General features: G+C 37.6%; 1 protein-coding gene across 1 annotated transcript in view; it reads right to left on the reverse strand.

The window, feature by feature from the left end:
• The window catches only part of TMEM156 (transmembrane protein 156), a gene marked incomplete at both ends in the record, with an annotated part of 49,482 nt that extends 42,482 nt beyond the window's left edge, over positions 1 to 7,000 (reverse strand). Inside the window, one exon of the mRNA XM_082608864.1 lies at positions 6,913 to 7,000. Coding sequence (XP_082464990.1) covers positions 6,913 to 7,000 — 88 coding nt within the window. The remainder of the gene's footprint in view (positions 1 to 6,912) is intronic.
• Positions 7,001 to 20,967: the final 13,967 nt, after the last annotated feature.

The raw sequence follows: 20,967 nt of genomic DNA on the forward strand, positions 1-20,967 counted from the left end.
TGATATTGGTCTTATTAATATTTTTGGATCTGTCTCCTGAGGCAAGGGAAGCCAAAGCAAAAATAAACAAAAAGGACTATGTCAAACTAAAAATCTTTTGCACAGTGAAGGAAAATAGCAGCAAAATGAAAAGGCTGCCTACTGAATGAGAGAAGATACTTGCAAACAGTGTATCTGATAAGGGGTTAATATCACAAAGAGCTCATACAATTCAACAGCAAAAAATCCAACAACTAAATTAAAAATGGGCCAAGGACCCAAATAACATTTTCCAAAGAAGACATACAGATGGCCAACAGACACATGAAAAGATGCTCAACGTGACTAATCATCAGGTAAATGCAAATCAAAATCACAATAAGATACCACCACACACCTGTCAGAATGGCTGTTATAAAAATACAACAAATAGGGCTTCCCTGGTGGCGCAGTGGTTGAGAGTCCACCTGCCGATTCAGGGGACACGGGTTCGTGCCCTGGTCCGGGAAGATTCCACATGCCGCGGAGCGGCTGGGCCCGTGAGCCATGGCCGCTGAGCCTGTGCATCTGGAGCCTGTGCTCCGCAACAGGAGAGGCCACAACAGTGAGAGGCCCACGTATCACACACACAAAAAAAAATACAAGTAAGTGTTGGCAAGAATGTGAAGAAAAGGATACCCTTGTGCACTACTGGTGGGAATGTAAACTGGTGCAACCACTATGGAAAATAGTATGGAGGTTACTCAAAAAATAAAAACAGAACTACCATATGATCCAGCAATTCCATTTCTGGGTATTTTTCCAAAGAAAACAAAAACACTAATTTGAAAAGATATATGCATCCCTATATTCATTGCAGCATTATTTACAATAGCCAAGATATGGAAGCAACCTAAGTATCCATTGAGAGATGAATACATGAACAATATGTGGTATACACAGTTGACCCTTGAACAACACAGGTTTGGAACTGCATGGGTCCAAACTTCTACATGGATTTTTTTCAATAGTAAATACTACAGTACTACAAGATCCACAGTTGATTGAATCTGCAGATGCAGAACAGTGGGTGGGTGTGGAGGAACTGCATGTTTGGAGGGCCAATTATAAGTTATGCATGGATTTTTTACTTTAAGGAGGGTCAGCACCCCTAACAGCTATGTTGTTTAAGGGTCAATTGTATATTCAATGGAATATTGCTCAGCCATAGAAAATAACGAAATCTTGACAGTTGTGACAACATGGATGGACCTAGAGGGTATTATGTAAGTAAAATCAGTCAGACGGAGAAAGACAAATACTGTATTATTTCACTTATATGTGGAATCTAAAAACAAAACAAACATCAAAACAGAAACAGACTCATACAGAACAAACTGATAGTTGTTAGAGGGGAGAGGGGTGAGGGGAAAAGTGAAATAGATGAGAGAGATTAACTCTCAGGGATGTAATGTCCAGCATAGGGAATATAATCAATAATATTGTAAAAACTTTATATGATGACAGATGGTAACTAGACTTATTGTGGCAATCATTTTGTAATATATAAAGATATCAAATCACTATGTTGTACACCTGAAACTAATATAATATGGTAAGTCAATTATACTTAAATTTAAAATTTTTAATTAAAATATTCTTGTCTCTAACCACATAAACAGCATAAAAGATATGCCATGATAAATTTCTATTCCACAAGAATTAAAATATGCATATTGGTTGCCAGGATAGAAGTTCATGGCTTAGCTGCCTAATTTACAAAGACGTTAGTTAATATATATTGCTTTCCTTTGGTCACAGGTCTGCTTCTTTAACAACTGGCATAGACTCAAAAGAGTATCAATTTCAATAGCAAAAACTCAATTATATTTCCATTTGAGTACAATAGTTGAAGCTTCTCTAGCAATATTGAGCAGGAAAGGGTGAAAAAATATCATGTTGTGTATGGATGATACATCCATGATGGTAACCAGATTAGGAAAAGGGCAGTCTAGAGAGAATATAGATTTATTCAGAGTTCATTTGGGAAAGACAATATAAAATATTTCCTAGGAGGAAGGGGCAAGGTTTGGGATTACTTTTAACCTATGGTCGCTGTATATGAATGTCAGGTTTGGGACATAAGAAAGAGATTACTGGTTTTATTTGTCAAAACAAGGAAAGTAAATGCACACTGTGAAATTCTCCATTGGGGAAAAAAATGGTAGGTAAATGATTCAGGGTAAAGTGATGCATATCTTTTAAGTAAAATATTCTGTGAAATAAATTTCAGAGGCTGCACAACCTAAAAGTTCTAGTTTGTGGTGAAATTTTATGTTTCAAAAATGTAAGATGAAGATAATAATGCCTGGCCTACCTAAATTAAAAGATGGTTGTGAGGGTCTGATGGGAAATACTTCCTTCCAGAAAGCATTTTCTTTTTTATTTCCTTTATAATATTTTTAATTGCCTTTACAATATGACTCAGAAATTTCACTTAAGCACAAATTGAGTGCCTTCTAATGTGGCGGGTACATCCTAAGTGATTGAAATATGAACAAAACAGACAACAAAACCTCATTTTCATTGAGCTTACGTTCTATTTGGAGAAATCAGGCAACAAAAAATATAAGCAATAAATAAGTAAATAATATAGGTGGTAAGTGCTATGGAGAAAAGAAACAGAGCAGTATAAGGGGAATATACATCACCATATTAATGTTTTAGAGAAAGCCATTTTTTCTATAAAAACAAAGAAGATATTCCAAGAGAACATTTATCTACCAATGCAAATGAATGAGACATGTAGTGAGAAAGCTTCCCAAGCAAGGGTTATTGGTATTGTAACCTCCCCTATGAGAGAATAAGGCCAATTCTGCCAAAGCAGTGAAAAGCATTATGTTCAGCGGTATTTTTTTTGCCAGTACATATGTCTAAGATATATATGTAAAAATACCATGTCCATTAGTAGCCATTTTAAAAGTATAATGATTCAGAAAATTCAGTAAGAAATAAAATCTTAAATAAAAGCAAATTTATCCATCTAGGCTTATTCCTTCTTCCTGTAGATTTTCAGAATAGTCTCCCTTGAGAATGATGCTTCACCATTAATGAGTTGAAATCTTTAATGAGTTAAAATGAGTTATTATATGTAAAAGTACTTGGTATATAGTACCTGCATATGTATGTATAAATATTTGTTAAATTTTTAAAAACATTTTTAATAGTCATGACTATATCCCGAACCTGATTGGGGATTACTGATTAAATTATTAATGCATCAGCCAATAAGAAAATAAAGTGCCCATTTTTTGAGAATTAAGATAAGAATTTCTCAAATTAATTGCAGTTACCCTGATTACACTGGTCTTTATAATATAGACATAAGTAATGTGTACATACGCTCATATACTTCAAGGTTTATCCTATAGTTTGTAAGTATTTGAGGTTCCTTTATCCTTTGTTTTCTTCCATTTCACTGCTCACTATACAGCCATTTCCATCAGAAAGTGTTAAGTGGAAGGGAAATGAAAGCTGGTAAACATAGTGTATGCCAGTTTGGCTCTTAAAAGTAAGAGAGGAAATCAAAACAGCTAGATGAAATTAGGTATGAGGTGTTTTCATCTGTGCTATTCCTGGTCCTCATCACCACAGTCAGGAATATACTCACATAACTCACTAAAATTTCTGGCTTCAAGAATTTCTGAGATATAAATACGAGTATATTTTATTTGAAAATCAATAACAATTGCTTCTTTTAGAAAGTGCTCCTGCAAGTAGCTAAGGAGAAATATTAGGTGATCATTAGAACTCTGACAATTATTTCTCTTTGTGAATGAAAATGGAAGAAACATCCTCCCCCAGACAGGACTGGAAGCGACTTTTATGTTCCCATTGCATCTTTTTAACGTTGCTATTTTCATGATTACAGTATTGTATTTAATTATTTACCAGTCAGTCCTTCCCTTGACTGAAAACTTTTTGAAGGAAGAATTACCTTCATTTTTGTAGCCTTGGGTTCCTAGTACAGTTAGACACTATTCATAAGTGAAAGAATAAATAAATAAAAGATCACTGAGATTTATATGAGTTAACCAGGTCTCTCTCTCTTAAACACTGTAAGTCCACCTAAAGCAGGTTGATAAAACATCTCTTATTTGGAACAACCCAGCTCCCTTAATTTCAAGAAGCTCTGAATAAATATATATCCATACCCTTTCATATCTCTATTATCTAATGCAATATAAGAGTATGAAACCATTATATTAACTACTGTGTCTCAGTATAAGCTGCCTTTCCAATAAACTGAAAACTAGAATAAGCTATCTTGCCAGTGCAAACCAATGCAAAGTCATTAAAAGTCCCAAACACCATTAAAGAAGTTCCCCATCTTTGCTAAAGTTAGACTAAATAGCTTATACTATGTAATTATAATAATTGAATATTCTGTGTAATGATTATTCAGATACATTCTTGATGAAAAATGATCAAACACAGTGCTCTATTTTTAACTTAGGCCTTCAGAGGATTTATTATTTTGAAATCAAATCCATTAAACCTGGTGAATACATTATTCCTCATTAAGATTCCTTTTGAATTCATTTGACATGTTAAAGACAGTGTATCAATAAATAACTTGCAAGTAAAAATCATTTTATAATATTCATCTTAGAAATTAAAGTGAATAGAATATAAGAATGGAAAAAAGCCACAAGTAACTGATAGGAAGGGTAAGACTACATGGGAAACTGTCAAGGTTAATTTTAGCACTTCTGGAACTCTTTTATCTTATCCTCTAAATAATCTTACTAGATATTTTATTTTATGAAATACATCAGTTAACAAGTCAACTCATTTCATAAGTCAACTTATTGTGATTAAAAATTATTTTAGGGCTTCCCTGGTGGCGCAGTGGTTGAGAGTCCGCCTGCCGATGCAGGGGACACGGGTTCGTGACCCGGTCTGGGAAGATCCCACATGCCGCGAAGCGGCTGGGCCCGTGAGCCATGGCCGCTGGGCCTGCGCGTCTGGAGCCTGTGCGCCACAACGGTGAGAGGCCCACGTACCGCAAAAAAAAAAAAAAAAAAAAAAAATTATTAAAAAAAAAGACAAAACAATTATGTGCCCTTAGTTTAATCAATGTAGAACTGTATAAAATGAAGCTATATAAACTTGCTCCTGGTGATCCATAAACCATTATAAAATATAAAGCATTATTATTACACTATTGCATGTGTAAAACATTTTGCCTAAGAATCAACTTTTCATTTATGGCAGCTCTGTGCAAAATTCCTTCTACCACAAAATGGTGGTTTTCAAACAGTTTTGTTTGTTGGTTCCAAGGAGAGTTCCTTTGAAACAAAATTCTCAGATAAATCCATCACTCTAAAAAGAGTTGGAGGAAATATCTACGTTGCTCTTGGACAAGGAAAAGAGAAATGGGTATTTTAAATTTTAGGAGGCAGTAAAGGTAGTATTGGAAGCTATTGTAATCAGTTAAGAAGCTAAGAGTACAAAATCATTATCAATGATGGTTGATTATTGTCGAGACATCTGCCCCCAAAAGAAAAACTTTTAACACGCTCTTGTAGTCACCAGTTCTCACAAAACACTAACCAATACTTAGCAAATAGATCATTAAATCTTTTAGACTGATTACCTGGTTTTCATTAGATCCAACCTGATTTTCTTTGGAGGTGCTAGATACATCTATCTGACCTACCTTAGACAGCTATTAAATGAGCTACCCCTCAGCCCACAATAGCTTAAAAATTGAAATAGGTTATCTCCATTCCAATTCTAACTATTTCTTTTATATTTTCACTCAGTGAAATCAAGAATTAAAATGTATGCTATGATTGCTTAATCTAAGCAACATAATGCCAGAAAACCAAGAATAATTTGAAAAATTCAATTATTCACAAAATGGACATTCATAGTGTTTATTTATCAAAAAAATTTTATCTGCTACTTCACATCATGTATATGCAATATTAAATAATCATTGCAATATGTTACCAAATGTTATTAGCAAAAGTATTTTCATCTGGCCACTTAGTATTATGTATATAATAAATAATAATTGATAATAATATACAATATATACATGTATATATATTATATACAATATAATAGATAATAATATACAATAAATAATCATTGCAAAAAGTCATGAAATATAAGCTTTTCTCTGATTTTAATCAAATTCATATGATAACTTTTTAATGATAGAACACAACATTTTCTGTTTATTTTTTCTTATAAAATGCTAGGGAGCACAATTACCATTCAAACAATCACACTAATATATTTTCAAATCTTTTACTGACACATAAACATAGTTTAAATTTACATCTATTTATTTTCCTACCCTAGGTTTCAGCAATATCACAATTTTCTGAAATATACACAAAGCTAATTTTGTTCCATTTTTCTCTAGTTGCAAATATGCACAGGCATACACCTGCTTAAATTTGCACCCATCTTATTTTGAAAAAAATCTAAATACATTTCCATAAAGTGACAGTAAGTGATGTGCATGAAATCGTTGTGATAGAGGGAATTCAAGCATTTTTAACATAGTAAATGTTACTTTCTTTATAAAATAATTCTAGAATGTAAAAGCATACTTAAAACTGTTTTGAAGGAAACTTTCAAAGAGCAAAATCGTATGATAAGATTATTGTAAACTCAATGTTTGAAAGCTAGACTACAGATTTCAAGTATTTCTTTTCATTTTTTCATTTCATTATTGTATGCTACAATACTTAAGTACTGTACTATACTGTACTATATAACAGTCAACTAAAATTGCAATCTCACTTTATTAGCTTTTCAGACATAGAACTTCAGCCCACACAACATGTACTAAAAAAAAGGCCTTTCCTGTAACCATTAGCTGACATAAGTTTTAAAAATTAAAAAAGAAAAAATAGATTGTAATTAAATACTCACCGTTCGGTGTCTTGAAATATTCTGGCAAAATTAAAATGAACGTGATCACCATGGCCAAAAGTAATTTAAGGAGGGCTGTATTTGTCATGTCTCTTCACATGACACATGTGTTCTCATCAAGTACATTGATGGCATGTTTCTTCCTGGTTTAAGTTTCATCTCTGCGGTACTTTGTTTATACAGTTTACCTCATACTCACTTCCTTTTTTATAAAAAGGAGGCCTTGAACTGAGACTTCTTCATTTTTGAGTCACTTTCCACTAAGAAAACTATCTTCTAGCAAGCACTTTCAAACTGTCTTCTAAACAAGAAAGAATAAAGAAATGATCTCAGGAAGTAAAGGGCTCTTGTTCTCATCTGAATTTGAAGCTATTTTCCTACACTTACCAATCTATGTGAGTAAATATAAACCTACAATATACTCACCAAAAGTGAAATGATGAATGTCAGTTATGTCCAGGTTGTAAGAACGTCATTCATTCATTTACTTATTAAGTGATTATTGACCCACTTTTAAGTGCATTGTCCTGGATTCTGGTGTTCAGAAAATATGTCTAGAAGACAGTAAACAGTATAAAATGTAAGGATAAATTAAAAAGACACGTAAAATTTTGGCTCTACTTTACTACATTGTATAAAAGCAATAGAATGGTACTTATTATCATTGTACCTATAAATACAGTGATTATTTTTGCAGAATCCACATTTTCAGTTCCCATTTCAAAAAAAGATCTTTCATTACAGTAATTCCAGTGAAATAAAATGCATTGTCTTAGAATATAAATGAAGGGTAGGCAAAAGTCATGGTGAATCTAGAATATGTGCAAACAAGTATTTTTATTCTATTGTTCTTGTTTTCTGGTTTTAAAAAAAAAATGGTATCAGATATGTCCAATCTTCTCTCCCTGCTCATTCCCTCTTGTACCCTCACCACCCATCCATTTCCATTTATCCTATTTCTTGTTCTTTACTCACCCAGCCCTGAGCTTTATGGAACAATGGGTGAGCTGGGGGTAGGAAGCAGGGAACAAAGGTCATCCTGTGAATATATTGTGAATATGAATTAACTGTCTTTTCTTCTGATTGGGTGCAACAATTTGTTGGACAAATGGGAATCATGGACCTTAGGACTTGAGTCTAAAAACAGTCAAAATGGGTGTATGACTTCAAACATAGGATTTATTTTATGACCAGCATCAAGGATCATTCAAAGGAAGAGAGGAATTGATGAGAGTTATGGCCTGCACCAATTACTGGACTGAGATACATTGGATTACAGGTCAGGCAGTGTCTTCAGGAGAGATTCTGGTAAGGATGGATGGGAAACCCTGTTCCTTAATTCTTACAGGTATTACTAAGTGGTCACTGGACTCTCTACTCCCCATTTTGACCCTGTTTTGATTCCCTCAGACATTCGAACTCTTATTTATGAATACAAACATTCCAACCATAACTTTACCAATGGTGATAAAATTGATCAAGAAAGTATTCACTTGACATAGCACTATTAAGTCAGTTTAATTCCTGGATGAATTTTCTTATAAGAGCAGTTAAACCACTTCTATATTTTTCCCCTTTAATTTTGATTTTACTGAAACTACTTTTGTTAGTACCTGTCCTTTTTTATGAACGACAGCACTTTGGTTCATTTATTAATTATTTTGTCCATATTAAATTTTATGGATTTGTGAGTTTTTTGTTTGTGTGGTAGTATTTCTTATAGATCTGCTTCTTTCCTTGCTACTCCCTTCCCTGCAATATGAACTCAGGCTGCTAAACTTATTCCTGAACACCTAGAAGATAAACTTCCCTAGCGGCTCCATGGGTCCTTTGTCAATATGGGCTGTTCCATGTTCTCTGCAGCTTACTTCTCTGGTGTGTACAGATGGTGGATGTCAGAAGACCAGTCCAGGGTCCCTTAGTCCCAGGCCACTGCCTGGCTGCTCTGAGGATGTAGGGGCTCAGTGTCTCAGACCTGGCCTATAATCCATTTGCTGGATACCAGTGTATCATCTCTGATTTAGCAAATCATGAGAAAATTGTGGTATTCCTTCAGATATTTCAAGAATCTTTTATTGTTCTCAATTGTTCTATTATATTTTAATTTAATTTTCATAAATACTTTTGATCTTTCTGCTTACAGTTACTAATAGCTTAAAGGGTTAGCAGAACAATAGCCAACAAGAAGTTCCAAGTACCCCTTGGGTCAAATCCTCCAAGATTCAATAGCAAGGGTGAAAAGAGCTGAAGTATCTTGCTTTTTCTGACTGCCATGATTCATCCACTAAAATGTTTTATTACTGACATTGCCACATAAAGTATGTCATTAAATATTTGCATTTTAAACACCACCAATCACTAAAATTTAAGAATTAGGCTGAAGTTTCTTGTAGGTAATCCAACTTAAAATGATAGTGCTTTAGAAATAAATAAATATAGGTTGTGTTAACTCTTACTTTTATTTAACTTTTAATTTTAATTTGAAGGTAGAACAGAAGCAGCAGAAAAGTAAGAAACAAATAAGTAGATAAGCATCTAGTGGTGTGTAAGAAACTTTGTTTAACAATGTTATTTGTGGCTTTGAAGGCCAGAGTAAGCTCTAAACCTTTAAGTGTGTGACTCTGAGTTACTGTTAGAATTTAATGTGAATATTTACCCTAAGGTACTGTGAGAAGCCCAGGAGACTCCCAGAGCCTGAGAAGTGCATAAGGGTAAAGGACACTCCTCTTTAGATGTCCCCCATTGCATCTGTGCTCTCCTTTCTTTCATATTTCTGTACCATCACCTCTCTGTCAGCCAAACATGAAAACTCTATAGAATAAGTTATTTCTAAAGACTATTTGATGTAAAATAGATAGCTAGTGGGAAGCAGCCGCATAGCACAGGGAGATCAGCTCCCTGTTTTGTGACCACTTAGAGGGGTGAGATAGGGAGGGTGGGAGGCAGACGCAAGAGGGAGGAGATATGGGGATGTATGTATATGTATAGCTGATTGACTTTGTTATACAGCAGAAACTAACACACCATTGTAAAGCAATTATACTCCAATAAAAATGTTAAAAAAATAAAATAAAGACTATTTGATTTTTTAATGGTTCATAGATCAAAATTTATTTAAGCATACTCCATTTGTCATTAAAAATTTTTATATAGCGCCACAATGTGAATAGTCACATGCATATATCTTTGTGCAAGTCTGATTATAGAGTAGAATTATGAAGATAAACAGCATAAAGATTTTTGAAGTTCTTAATTCATATAGATAACTGTCTCCCAGCAAAGTTGTGTCAACATATACTCTACCCACAGTGGATGAGAGTGCCCTTGTATCACCAAACTTCAACACTGGCCATTTTATTCTTTTAACCTTTGTCAATTTGAAAGGGAAAAAAAAAAAATTGTTTTAATTTGTGTTTCTCTGATTGCTAGTAGGTCTGAACATATTCCATATTTACTGGCAATTTGAATTTCTTCTCTTTTGAATTGCCTCTTCATGTCTTTTATGGGAGCACTCATATCCTTGTTGTTGCTCTATAGGCCTCTTTTCTCTATTGGGAATATGTATCTTTTGCCATATATGTTGCAAACATTTTCCCCAGGTTGTCATGTTCCCTTTTGTTTTGTATACGGTGGGGTTTTTCTCCCCCATTTTGTGACAATTTCCAAAGCACCTTCACAAACATCAGATTATAAAAAGAGGACAACTACAAATCTGCAGTTACCTACTGTGGGCTTCTCTCTACTATCTCAGTGAAGGAATAAAACCTTAATAAATCTAAAACACAAGAGACTGTTGATACCGTACTAGTGTTTAACTTTCCTAAGTTTATATTTCATATTTGAGAGTTGGATTCTGGAAATACTTTAGTGTATCTATAATTCTAATTGAAAAAAGTCTTAATTAAGTAATCGTATGTTGTGTGCTAGATACAACTTTTTAAAATGAGAGAATCCTTTATTTCAAGGAGCTGCTCTACCAGGAAAGCAAGAGCAACATAGTTTTAAAAAATAATAGTCTTAAAAGTGATGGTTTGGATTTAAATTCTGTGTAGTTATCTCTTATTATATGAAATATACACTTGTAATACTTTATATGAGCAATATTTTTTCTATTTTTTCTTTGTTGAAACTACCCCCAATCCCTTCACTATATTCTGTGGAAAGATCTTTTGAGGTCAACAAAAACAATAACAATGATCAATGACATTTATTAAATGTTTACTATGTGCTATTACACATTGTTGACTTAAAACAAGTAGACTGCCAATTATTTCTCCAGGAAACAAAAAGTGGGGGTTGTTATTCAGGATCAGCAAAGAATTGCAATTCAGAGTCTGCAATCATGGCAAGCCACAAGCAAGTCCCCAGCAAAAGTGAAGAGGAACACTCTTTTATAGAAGGGGAAAGGAAATTGGGAGGACTATAGTAAACAAAGAGTCCATGGATTTTCATTGGCTGAGTTGTGACAGTCTCTCATTGGTTGAGCTCTTGCCAGGCAAGAAGAGGAGTCTTTCTTCTTCCTATTAGGCTCTTCTATTGTTGTAGGACATGGGAGCTCCCTGCTCTGGTCTCCCAACTCTATTTAATTGAGGTTTCTGTTGATTAATTTTTTACAACATTATTGAGTGTTTTATATGGATTATTTTAATCAATCCCCAGCAACTTTCTGAGGGAGTTTCTATTGTTATTCCAATTTTATAGGCAAAGAATATGAGGCATAGAGAAGTCAAGTAATGTGCTTAAAATCACATTGTTAATAAACAGTAAAGCTAAGCTTCAAACCCACAGAGTCTGACTGTAGATTTAATGCTGTCAACCACTGTGCTCTACCCCCAGTTACAGACTGTGTGAGAACATTTGTCTGTCAGAGAAGGATCACTTATGAAATAATAATAATAGCAAACACAAATACAGTAAGTCCCCTACATATGAACCTTCAAGTTGCAAACTTTCAAAAATGCGAACATGCGTTCGCATGTCCAATCATGTAAGTTAGTTCATGTCTGGCGTTTACAGTCACATGCATGCATCCTCTACAAGTGGTTGTGCTTTTGTGTACTTTACTGTACAGTACTGTATAGAGTACAGTAGTACAGTATCTTTATTTCAAGCCCAGGTTGTCCAGAAGCAAGTGTAAAATCAGCAGTATATAGCCGATTGTGTTAGTTGGTTAGTTAGTACCTAGGGTAACTTTGTTTGACTTAGGAACAAAACTGGCCTTATGAACGCGCTCTTGGAATGGAACCCATTCATATGTAGGGGACTTACTGTATAGTCCTTTCTGTGTGCCAGACATTGCTCTAGTCGAGAGTTTCTCACAGGTGGCACTACCAACGTTTGGGGCTGGATAAATCTTTGTAGGGGGCTATCCTGTGCATTGTAGGATGTTTAACAGCAGAGGCCGGTAGCAACCCTCCTCACCCCTGTTTGGACAACAACAACAAAAAATGTCTGCAGACAATCCCAGATATCTCTGGGGTGGGCCAAATAGCTCCCAGTTGAGAACTACTGTGCTAAAAACTTCACTTACATTAAGTCATTTAATCCTAACAACAGCCGTATGAAATAGTTACTGTCATTATTTCCATTCTACCCACTTCAGACCAGTTCTATTCTAGATAATATAATCATCCAGAAAGTGAATTTAAAAGATAATTCATAATCTGGATCAGTCTAATTACCTCTAATTGTATTACTTGCAGATAAATCATCTACTTTGGCAACACAGCAATGCTTGGATTAACACATTTTGTGGGCGGAAATAATCTTTTATTAATGAGGCCTGCCTAAGTATAGAGAGGTTTGGGGGATGCTCCAATGTCCTCATTCATTTTGCAGTTCATTCAGCAGACATTTAGTGAACACCTACACAGTGTCAGGCAGTGTTCTGAACCCTGGAGCTGAAGTGGGAAATGAAGCAAAGTCCTGGCTCTCACATTCTGGTGGGAGTGTACATTCCAGTGACAGACAACAATCAAGAAAATAATGACAATAGTTCATTTTCAGATAATGTTAAGTGTTCTGAAAAAAAATAAGAGTATGATGTGCTAACAGAGAGTTGGGCAAGGTACACGTTGATTTAAATAAGGATGTTAAAGAAGGCTTTCTATGATTTCTTTTATATGACACCAGGGAAAAGCAGAAGTGCAGAGACAGAAAACAGGCCAGTTGTTGCCAGAGGCTGGAGGTAGAGGGAGGGGTTGACTACAAAGGCACATGAGGGAATTTTTAAGGTGATGGAAATATTATATATCTTGATTATATCTTGATGATGACGGCTATTATACAACTGTATGCAAAAACTCTAGAGCTGTACACTGAAAAGGGTAGATTTTACTTTCTGTAAATTGTAACTCAGTAAACATAATTCTCTCTCTCTCTCCACATAGGCTTTTTACTGTTTTAGAAACAAAGATTATTGAGAAAGAGACTGGGATGTTGTTCCTGAGGCTGGGAGTGTGGGCCAGAACTTGAACTTAATTGGAGAGAAATTCAGAGAAAGCCTCAGGTCAGGCTGACAGGAGACCACAGTGTTGCCCCTGCTTGCCTTGTTACCTTTAGTGGCTGTAGTGAGGCTGCTGCAAAGAACTGAGGTCATGTGGGCACACAGGAGGTCACCTGTGAGCAGCCAGTTGAGCCGGGCCAACGTGGGATGTACACCTGGCCCCTCAGAGAACCAGAAAATATGCTCAGACCACAGGCTACGGTTCACTGATGTACACCTGGCCCCTCAGAGAACCAGAAAATATGCTCAGACCACAGGCTACGGTTCACTGAGCTGCCTTTTCTTTGTTCAGCTCCCCTCTGGGGAGGATCTGGTTTGCTCTGCCACAGCTGTGTTTAGAACTCTCAAGACTAGGCAGAGTTCACCCAAGATCTTCACCCACAGGCCTCCTCAGAGGTGTCAGGCCTTCACATGCCTGGCCCATACATGGCTACTTTCCCTAACCTGTCCCCACCCCATCACCTGTGGCAGGAAAAGCAGAGTCTGTTTTCACTAACAAAACCCGTTGAACAGAGATAGCAGCCTGTGCAGGAAGGAACCTGTCGGGACCACTTTCCTTAAAAGGAATAAGAGGCAGACTTGTCTGCCCAGACAGTACAGTCAGAGAGGGAAGGCTAGACGGAAAGCCACCCTGGAATGGATTCCTTGGACCACTGCAGTATTTCAGCCTGTGGGAACAAAGTTTTGGGCAACTAGCTTGACCTTGAAATGCATTATCATGTTAATGACATGTATCAAGATACAGAAAAGCACAACCAAAACATTCTTCATGATGCTAGAATATAACAACCTTTGACTCTTTAGGAAATAGAGTAAAATCAATAGCTGAGCATCTGAAAGCTTAGGTCCAATAGGTCTATACTCAGATAAAAAGAACTGGCTGCAATAGGAGGGCTCTTCTAAATCTAAGCAACACTATTTCTTGATTTTCTTGGGAATGGAGGGGAAGAGAATGAAATGCATTCATAATTTGACATTGAAATGCCCTCTTGTTGCAGCAATTTCTTTATATCTGAGACTGGACCTGTTGCACCTAATACTTTCAGATGCTGAGCGATTGATTTTACTCTATTTCCTAAAGAGTCAAAGGTTGTTATATTCTAGCATCATGAAGAATGTTCTGATTGTGCTTCTCCGTCTCTTGATACATGTAATCTGTAAGTAATACTGTGTCTTGACTTTCTTAGGGACTGGGGAAGGAGAATGAAACGTTTGTTTTCTTCCCTGTCTTGCTGAAACCATTGACTTTGAGACTGTCTTTGAATGTGTATAGAACATGTCACTTTCTAGTCACCCACTGTTTTTGTATCTCAGGTCAGCAACTTATTACTCAACCTGAATCTTTCCTCAAGAATTCTGTGCTAAGTATAGATACTGAATATAGAATGCCGCTGTGAACAAAGAGGGATTTGTGCTTTTAAAAAGAGATGAGCAGGGCTTCCCCGGTGGCGCAGTGGTTGAGAATCTGCCTGCCAATGCAGGGGACACAGGTTCGAGCCCCTGGTCTGGGAAGATCCCACATGCCACGGAGCAACTGGGCCCGTGAGCCACAATTACTGAGCCTGCGCGTCTGGGAGCCTATGCTCCGCAATGACAGAGGCCGCGATAGTGAGAGGCCTGCGCACCGCGATGAAGAGTGGCCCCCGCTTGCCACAGCTAGAGAAAGCCCATGCACAGAAACAAAGACCTAACACAGCCATAAATAAATAAATACATTAAAAAAAAAAAGATGAGCAAAATGGAGGAGGAAGAGGAAGCGTAATGATTGATAAGAACTTTTCAGTTTACATATCTGTCTGAATCATCTTTGTTTAATACTTTCTCCCATAACAAGTAGCATTGTGTCTTCTGTGCTACAGGCCTCTTCATCACATCTGGTGAGTGTTGCTGCATGAATATTCGAAGAGCAAACCATCAGCACAGTGCCAAACCTAAATGCTTAACCCTGCATAGTGGTTATCAACTTCTTCTCTGAGACCATTGAGATGGAAGCCAGAGGAGTGTTTCCTGTCTGTTAGGCAGTGGACCCGGAAGTAATATATCAAATACGAAGATACATCGAGGAACATTTTTTAACTCATAAGAAATCAACATCAATTAGCAGTCTCGCAACTTTCATTTTTAAAAAGCAAAACAAGTATACTGAGATGCTGGAAGAATTTTTTTAATGCATGAAAATAAATACAAGTACTTTGTGTTCATTCTCTTGCCTTATAAGTAAATAGGATCCTAAATTAAGGACCTTCTAAAGTTTTATGAAACTGGTAGTGTTAACACTATAAATTAGAGGAAAGTTTCCATTCATATATGTTATAATGCTAAGGGGTAGAAATGGCCATACCCTAATAAGTTGCTATTCCTCAAGGCTTCATAGGCAAGGGAAAAAAATTCATTCATTCATTGAACAAATATTTATGAGTGTCTGCCATCATAGATTTCTCAGCTTGTCAGGGAGGCAGACAAGTAAACCAATGTTCATAGCCCATTAAGTACCTGTTACGATAGAGGAGTATGCAGGATATTATGGGAACACAGAGAAGGAACAAGGTCAGCCTGGAAGATTCAGTATAAAGATTGCCAGATGAGATGCCCCTTGAGTTGAGTCTTGAGAAACTCATGCAAGCAGAGATTGGAAAGGCAGGACATTCCAGATGGAGGAAACATATTTAAAAGTATAATTATAGAAGAAATGATACATTCTGGACACTGCAAATCATTCAGAATGGGCACAGGCCTGGATAGGTAAGAAAGGGGTAAGGTTATAAAGGATCTTACAACCATGCTAAGATGTTTGAACTTTACCCTGAAGGCAATGGAGTCACTAAAGCTTGTTAAGCAGGGTCCTGGGGGATGAACAGAATTAGTTTTGTGTTTTAGCAAGGTTAGGGAGACTGGCAGGAAGTGTTTAAATTTGTTTTACAAAAACCTTTTTTTCTGGTTAGAACACAGCCTGATTATAAAAGGCCTACTTACGAATGAGTGGATGGAAATATGTGCATGAGAGAATGCACATTCTTTCCCAATGTCCCCAGCAGGTTTGGGGGGTGGGGGGGCTTGAGGTTTTTTTGTGGTTTACTTTTCTTAATTTTTGGTAAAAAGTTGGCTTTATTTGTTACTTTTTCACTTATCTCAGTTATGCCATTTTGGCGACCACCGTGGCAATCCCCCAGAAGCTGGGGCTGGTACCCACCCGCCATGATCGTTAACCACAGAGCGTGAACCTGAGCCTAGCAGGGCCCTGCTGAATGGTTACAAGCTTCAGGCAGGGCTGCAGGGCCCCTCCACGAGGCCCAGTGCCCTCCGACTCACAGCCCCTGAGCCTGAGGACTACTACCCAGCCTGCCAGGGGCCACAGTGTTCCCATGGGAGGGGGGTTGCTGAGCAGACCGTGTGTCGGGCAAGATGCCAGATCTCTGCTCAGGACCGGGTCTGATACGGCCATCTGTGATATGGTGGTATGTCCTGGACTGTGGGAGGACAGACCTGTTGGGTACATCCCAGTTCTGCCACTGACTTGCTGGGCAGCTTTAGACAAGTCACTTCTTGTCCCTCTGTCAGTCTGTTTCCTGATAGGCACTGCCAGTGGTGTCTCCTAGGAGCCCCTCATGACTCAGACAGGTGCCAAGTTTGCCACCTCTGCTGAATTATGACCATGGATTTGTGCTTTGAAGGCCACTGTGTGTCTGTTGCTGAGCATCTCTCGCCATAGGGCTGCCCTTGCCCCTGGTGTTCCCTTCTTAGAACTGGGGCGCCCTCCAGCAAGAAACCCTCAGGCGGTCAGTGCCTTTGTTGTCTCTGCTGCCCAGCACTGCCAGGCCCCTGTCCCAAGAGGGGAGTCCTTAAACGTTTTAATTCCTAAGATCTAGGTCACCTGTTATTGTGAACAGAACTTATTTTAGACATAATTGTGAGTCTTTCTATTGTAGGGTAGTTCTTATGTGAATGCTCTGGGGACAGAAAGGAGTAACCTGACACTGGGCTTATAATGACCTTTCCTCCATAAAGAGAGTCCCACCTGAAGAAGGAACTCTCACATTGTGTCAGTCCCCAGAGTCCTGGCACTGGACTGGGACTATACCGTAGCCCTCGGACCAGAAGTAAGAATTGAACAGGTGTACAAGTCCAATAGTTGTGATTGGGACAAGCCTGATGGCTCTCATGTGAAAGACAGAAAAAATGGCCCTACCATGTGGAGAAAGAAAGGAAGTCAAGAGGGAAGGAAACTAGGTAGATTGCCTGCAAATTTATACCTGCCCTTTGGGGATGGAAATTTGATCCTGGAAGAATGGAAACTGGAGAAGAGCAGCTGAACAAATGAATGGAGTTATGGGTGTTGCTTATATTTTCCATAATAATTTCATTTTTATTTTCCTTTAGAATTTAGTAAAGTTCATTTTGAAAATTCTAGATTGGCCTGGCTGTGGTAAAGAAAGCCAAGGAAACCTTTAATTTAATTTAATTTAATTTGGTATTTGAACCAAGTTAAAAAGGGAAATGAAATTACCCTGGGGAACCAAGAGAAACCAGAGTGAGAATATGAAGTGAACTTCAAGGGGACACATTTTGGGTTGGGTTTCTTGGCCATCTATCTCTCCCAACCTGGAGATTCTCCTTCCAGGAGTATGATCTGCTCAGACCTTTTAAAGCTCTGTATTGTCATAGGAAACTGTTTCATGTCAAAACATGGATAGCAGCAATACTGTTAAAAGTAATCCTAAAGTCTCTAAAAAAGATCCCATTCCTGGGATTTTGAACATACTGTATATAATGATATTTAAGCCTTTAATTCTCCCCACTCACACAACTGGTAATGAGAGCAGAAAATGAAAAGTCAAAACACCTCTTTACTAAGGGCATCTATACACTAGGATTAAGTTCTCTTTGCTATCTATCGGTGCTACATTTTAACCAGACTTAAACATTAATTGTTAACCTCACTATCATGATTATTACCAACTAAAATCATCTGAGCACTCACAAAGGACATTGTATTGGCACCCTTTATCAAGTTATCAGTAGAGTAATCACATTTTAGGTTCAATTATTCTGCTTCTGATTACTGTTATATTGTTTCATCTCAGGGAAAAATATTAAGACTTTGACAACATTTATTGATCTATCATTATTCTCTGATTCTATGGATCCATTTTGGGCCAAGTTGTAAGATCTCAGCATACATTCTTAGCTGGGAATACTTCTTCAATCCCTGTTTCTTAGTGTATTGCCAGAATAAGAGATTAAAACCTGCCATTTTCAAATTCTAATTTTAAATAGGGTAAAACCAGGCTGTATTTTAGACCTTATAAATATGTCTAAGTCATATGACTCAGTTATAAGATACATTTCATGAAAGCCCTTTGGCCATTACAAAAAGGGATACAAGCTATCTTTCCTATGTGAAGTCATTCATTCATTTAAAACATATATGTATATATATATATATATATATATATATATATATATATATATATTTGCTGAGTATCTACTATGTGACAGACAACAGTAAATAATAAGACACTGGATATGGAACAGTGAACTAAACAGACAGGATTCTGCTCTCATGGAGCTTACATTCTTGTGGGAGTAGAGAAACAAATATATGTCAGGTGGTGCTAAGTGTTGAGAAAAGGAGATGGGGTGGGGTGGCGGTTTGCAGGTTTACATAACATAGTCAGGAAAGGTGACATGAAAAAAAAAGGGAGACAGTCATGTGTATGGCTAAGAGCCTTCCAAACAGACAGACATGCAAAGGCTTCACTGGCGAATTCTTGGTTTGTTGGCAAGAGTGAAAGGGGTCCACTGTGTGGAACAGCCTGAGAGCAAGCATGGTGCGAGCTGAGGCCAACAGCAGGATGCCAGATCATGAGGGATGTTTTATTTGATTTGTTTTCACTGGGGTGGAGGAGCAAATAAACTGAAAACAGATTAGTAAGTCAAAGAGAATAGATTTCAGGACCGAACAAACAATATACTTAGCATGGGGGAAAAAAAAGAGAGAGGGGGGGAATTCCTATTTCTTTTTTACTGCAATTGTAATCTGATTTGATTGTAATGCTTTTTTAGCCTTTCTCACTATAAACCCAAATGAAAAAGACTGAATTAAATTTCCAAAACTGAACAAATAACTATGAGAGGAAACAAAACTATGAGAAGAATGTCATTTGCTGTCAATGTGCACAAATGTTAACACTGAAAAATCAAATGAGAGCTTAAAATTAGTACCAAATTCTATAAATTCAGGCTGTGGGTTTACACGGTTGTCTTGTGTACTTAAAGACAATGCTATTGAAGTAATTTTTATCTATGCATGGTAGGTGAGATTACAAAGAGGGAGTGGGGAGTCTCTTCCAGGTGGCTCTGATAAAAAATGTATCCTGAGCTTTGCGGTTGGAGCCCTCAGTGGTAGATTTTGTGAAGTATCTCTTCCTGATTTTAACAGTTTAAAATCAGGTCATCCACTTTGAACTAGCATATCAATGCTTCATTGTTTTACATTACATTGCTTCTTCTAACCACTTCCCCAAGAGGGAGTGTACAAAATAGATCCCTAAATAGATCTCCCAGGCACCCCAGGCTGTTGCCACAATTTGGCTATGTTGTTTTGCTGATGACTTGACCCATCAGTCTTCTGGACCATTTGCTTCCATTGGGTTTTCATTATGAACACGTACTGAAGACCTTCTTAGTAAGTCATTTTGGGACGACTGACCACATGCAGCCCTCACCGATAGGATAGATAGAGATGGCTCAGAGTACACTGACTCTGCAAATAATGAACATATGCATTACATTGAGAACAAAAAGCAAACAAAAAGGTGGACATTTCCTTTACACATCAGTCTGAGACAAACTAAGGAAACCCCTTCCCTCCCTTATCCACCGTGAGCTCCGTGGCGGAGGGACCTTAACTGTTTTGCTTAAGACTGATTGAGTTAACATATATAAAGCGCTTTAGATTTGTGTTTGCCATATGGCGCTGAATAAACTAGTCATTGACATTCTCAGCATCTATCATATATATACATTAACATACATTGGCTAGAGAAATAAATAAGGAACCAACTTTTGCGGAATTCTTATTATCCCACCATTGGAAACCAATGATTATGGCCACAGAGTTGAGGATCATAATTGCTATGTCACAATACCCACAAACCCACTACCTGGAGCACAATAATTATCCGAGTGTTGCAAGAGGAAGGGTTGCAGGGGCTGGAGAAGAGAGGCAACTCTTGGTGAGTTCCCCCAAAGCTCTAGGACAATACAGTCCTGTTCTCCAAGGAATCAAAAAAACACAGGCCAGCTCTCTGATCGGCTTCCAGCCCTGCAGAGGGACCTCTTCCTAAACTTCCACCCCCAGGAATTCCCCCTTATCCCAGTTTCAAGGGGCGGGGAACAACCGGAATCTTTGTCAGGTCCTCCACGCCCCGCCCCCTCCCCCCAGAGCCCCACCCAGCCTGACGTCCCCCTCCCCCACAAGCTCCCCTCCCCGCAGCCTGCGGCCTTGCCTCCCCTCTACTCCCCGCCCCTCCTCCTTCTCCTCTCCCTCC

This window comes from Mesoplodon mirus, assembly GCF_964341445.2.
Source record: "Mesoplodon mirus genome assembly, chromosome: 2".
Classification (NCBI taxonomy): Eukaryota; Metazoa; Chordata; class Mammalia; order Artiodactyla; family Ziphiidae; genus Mesoplodon; species Mesoplodon mirus.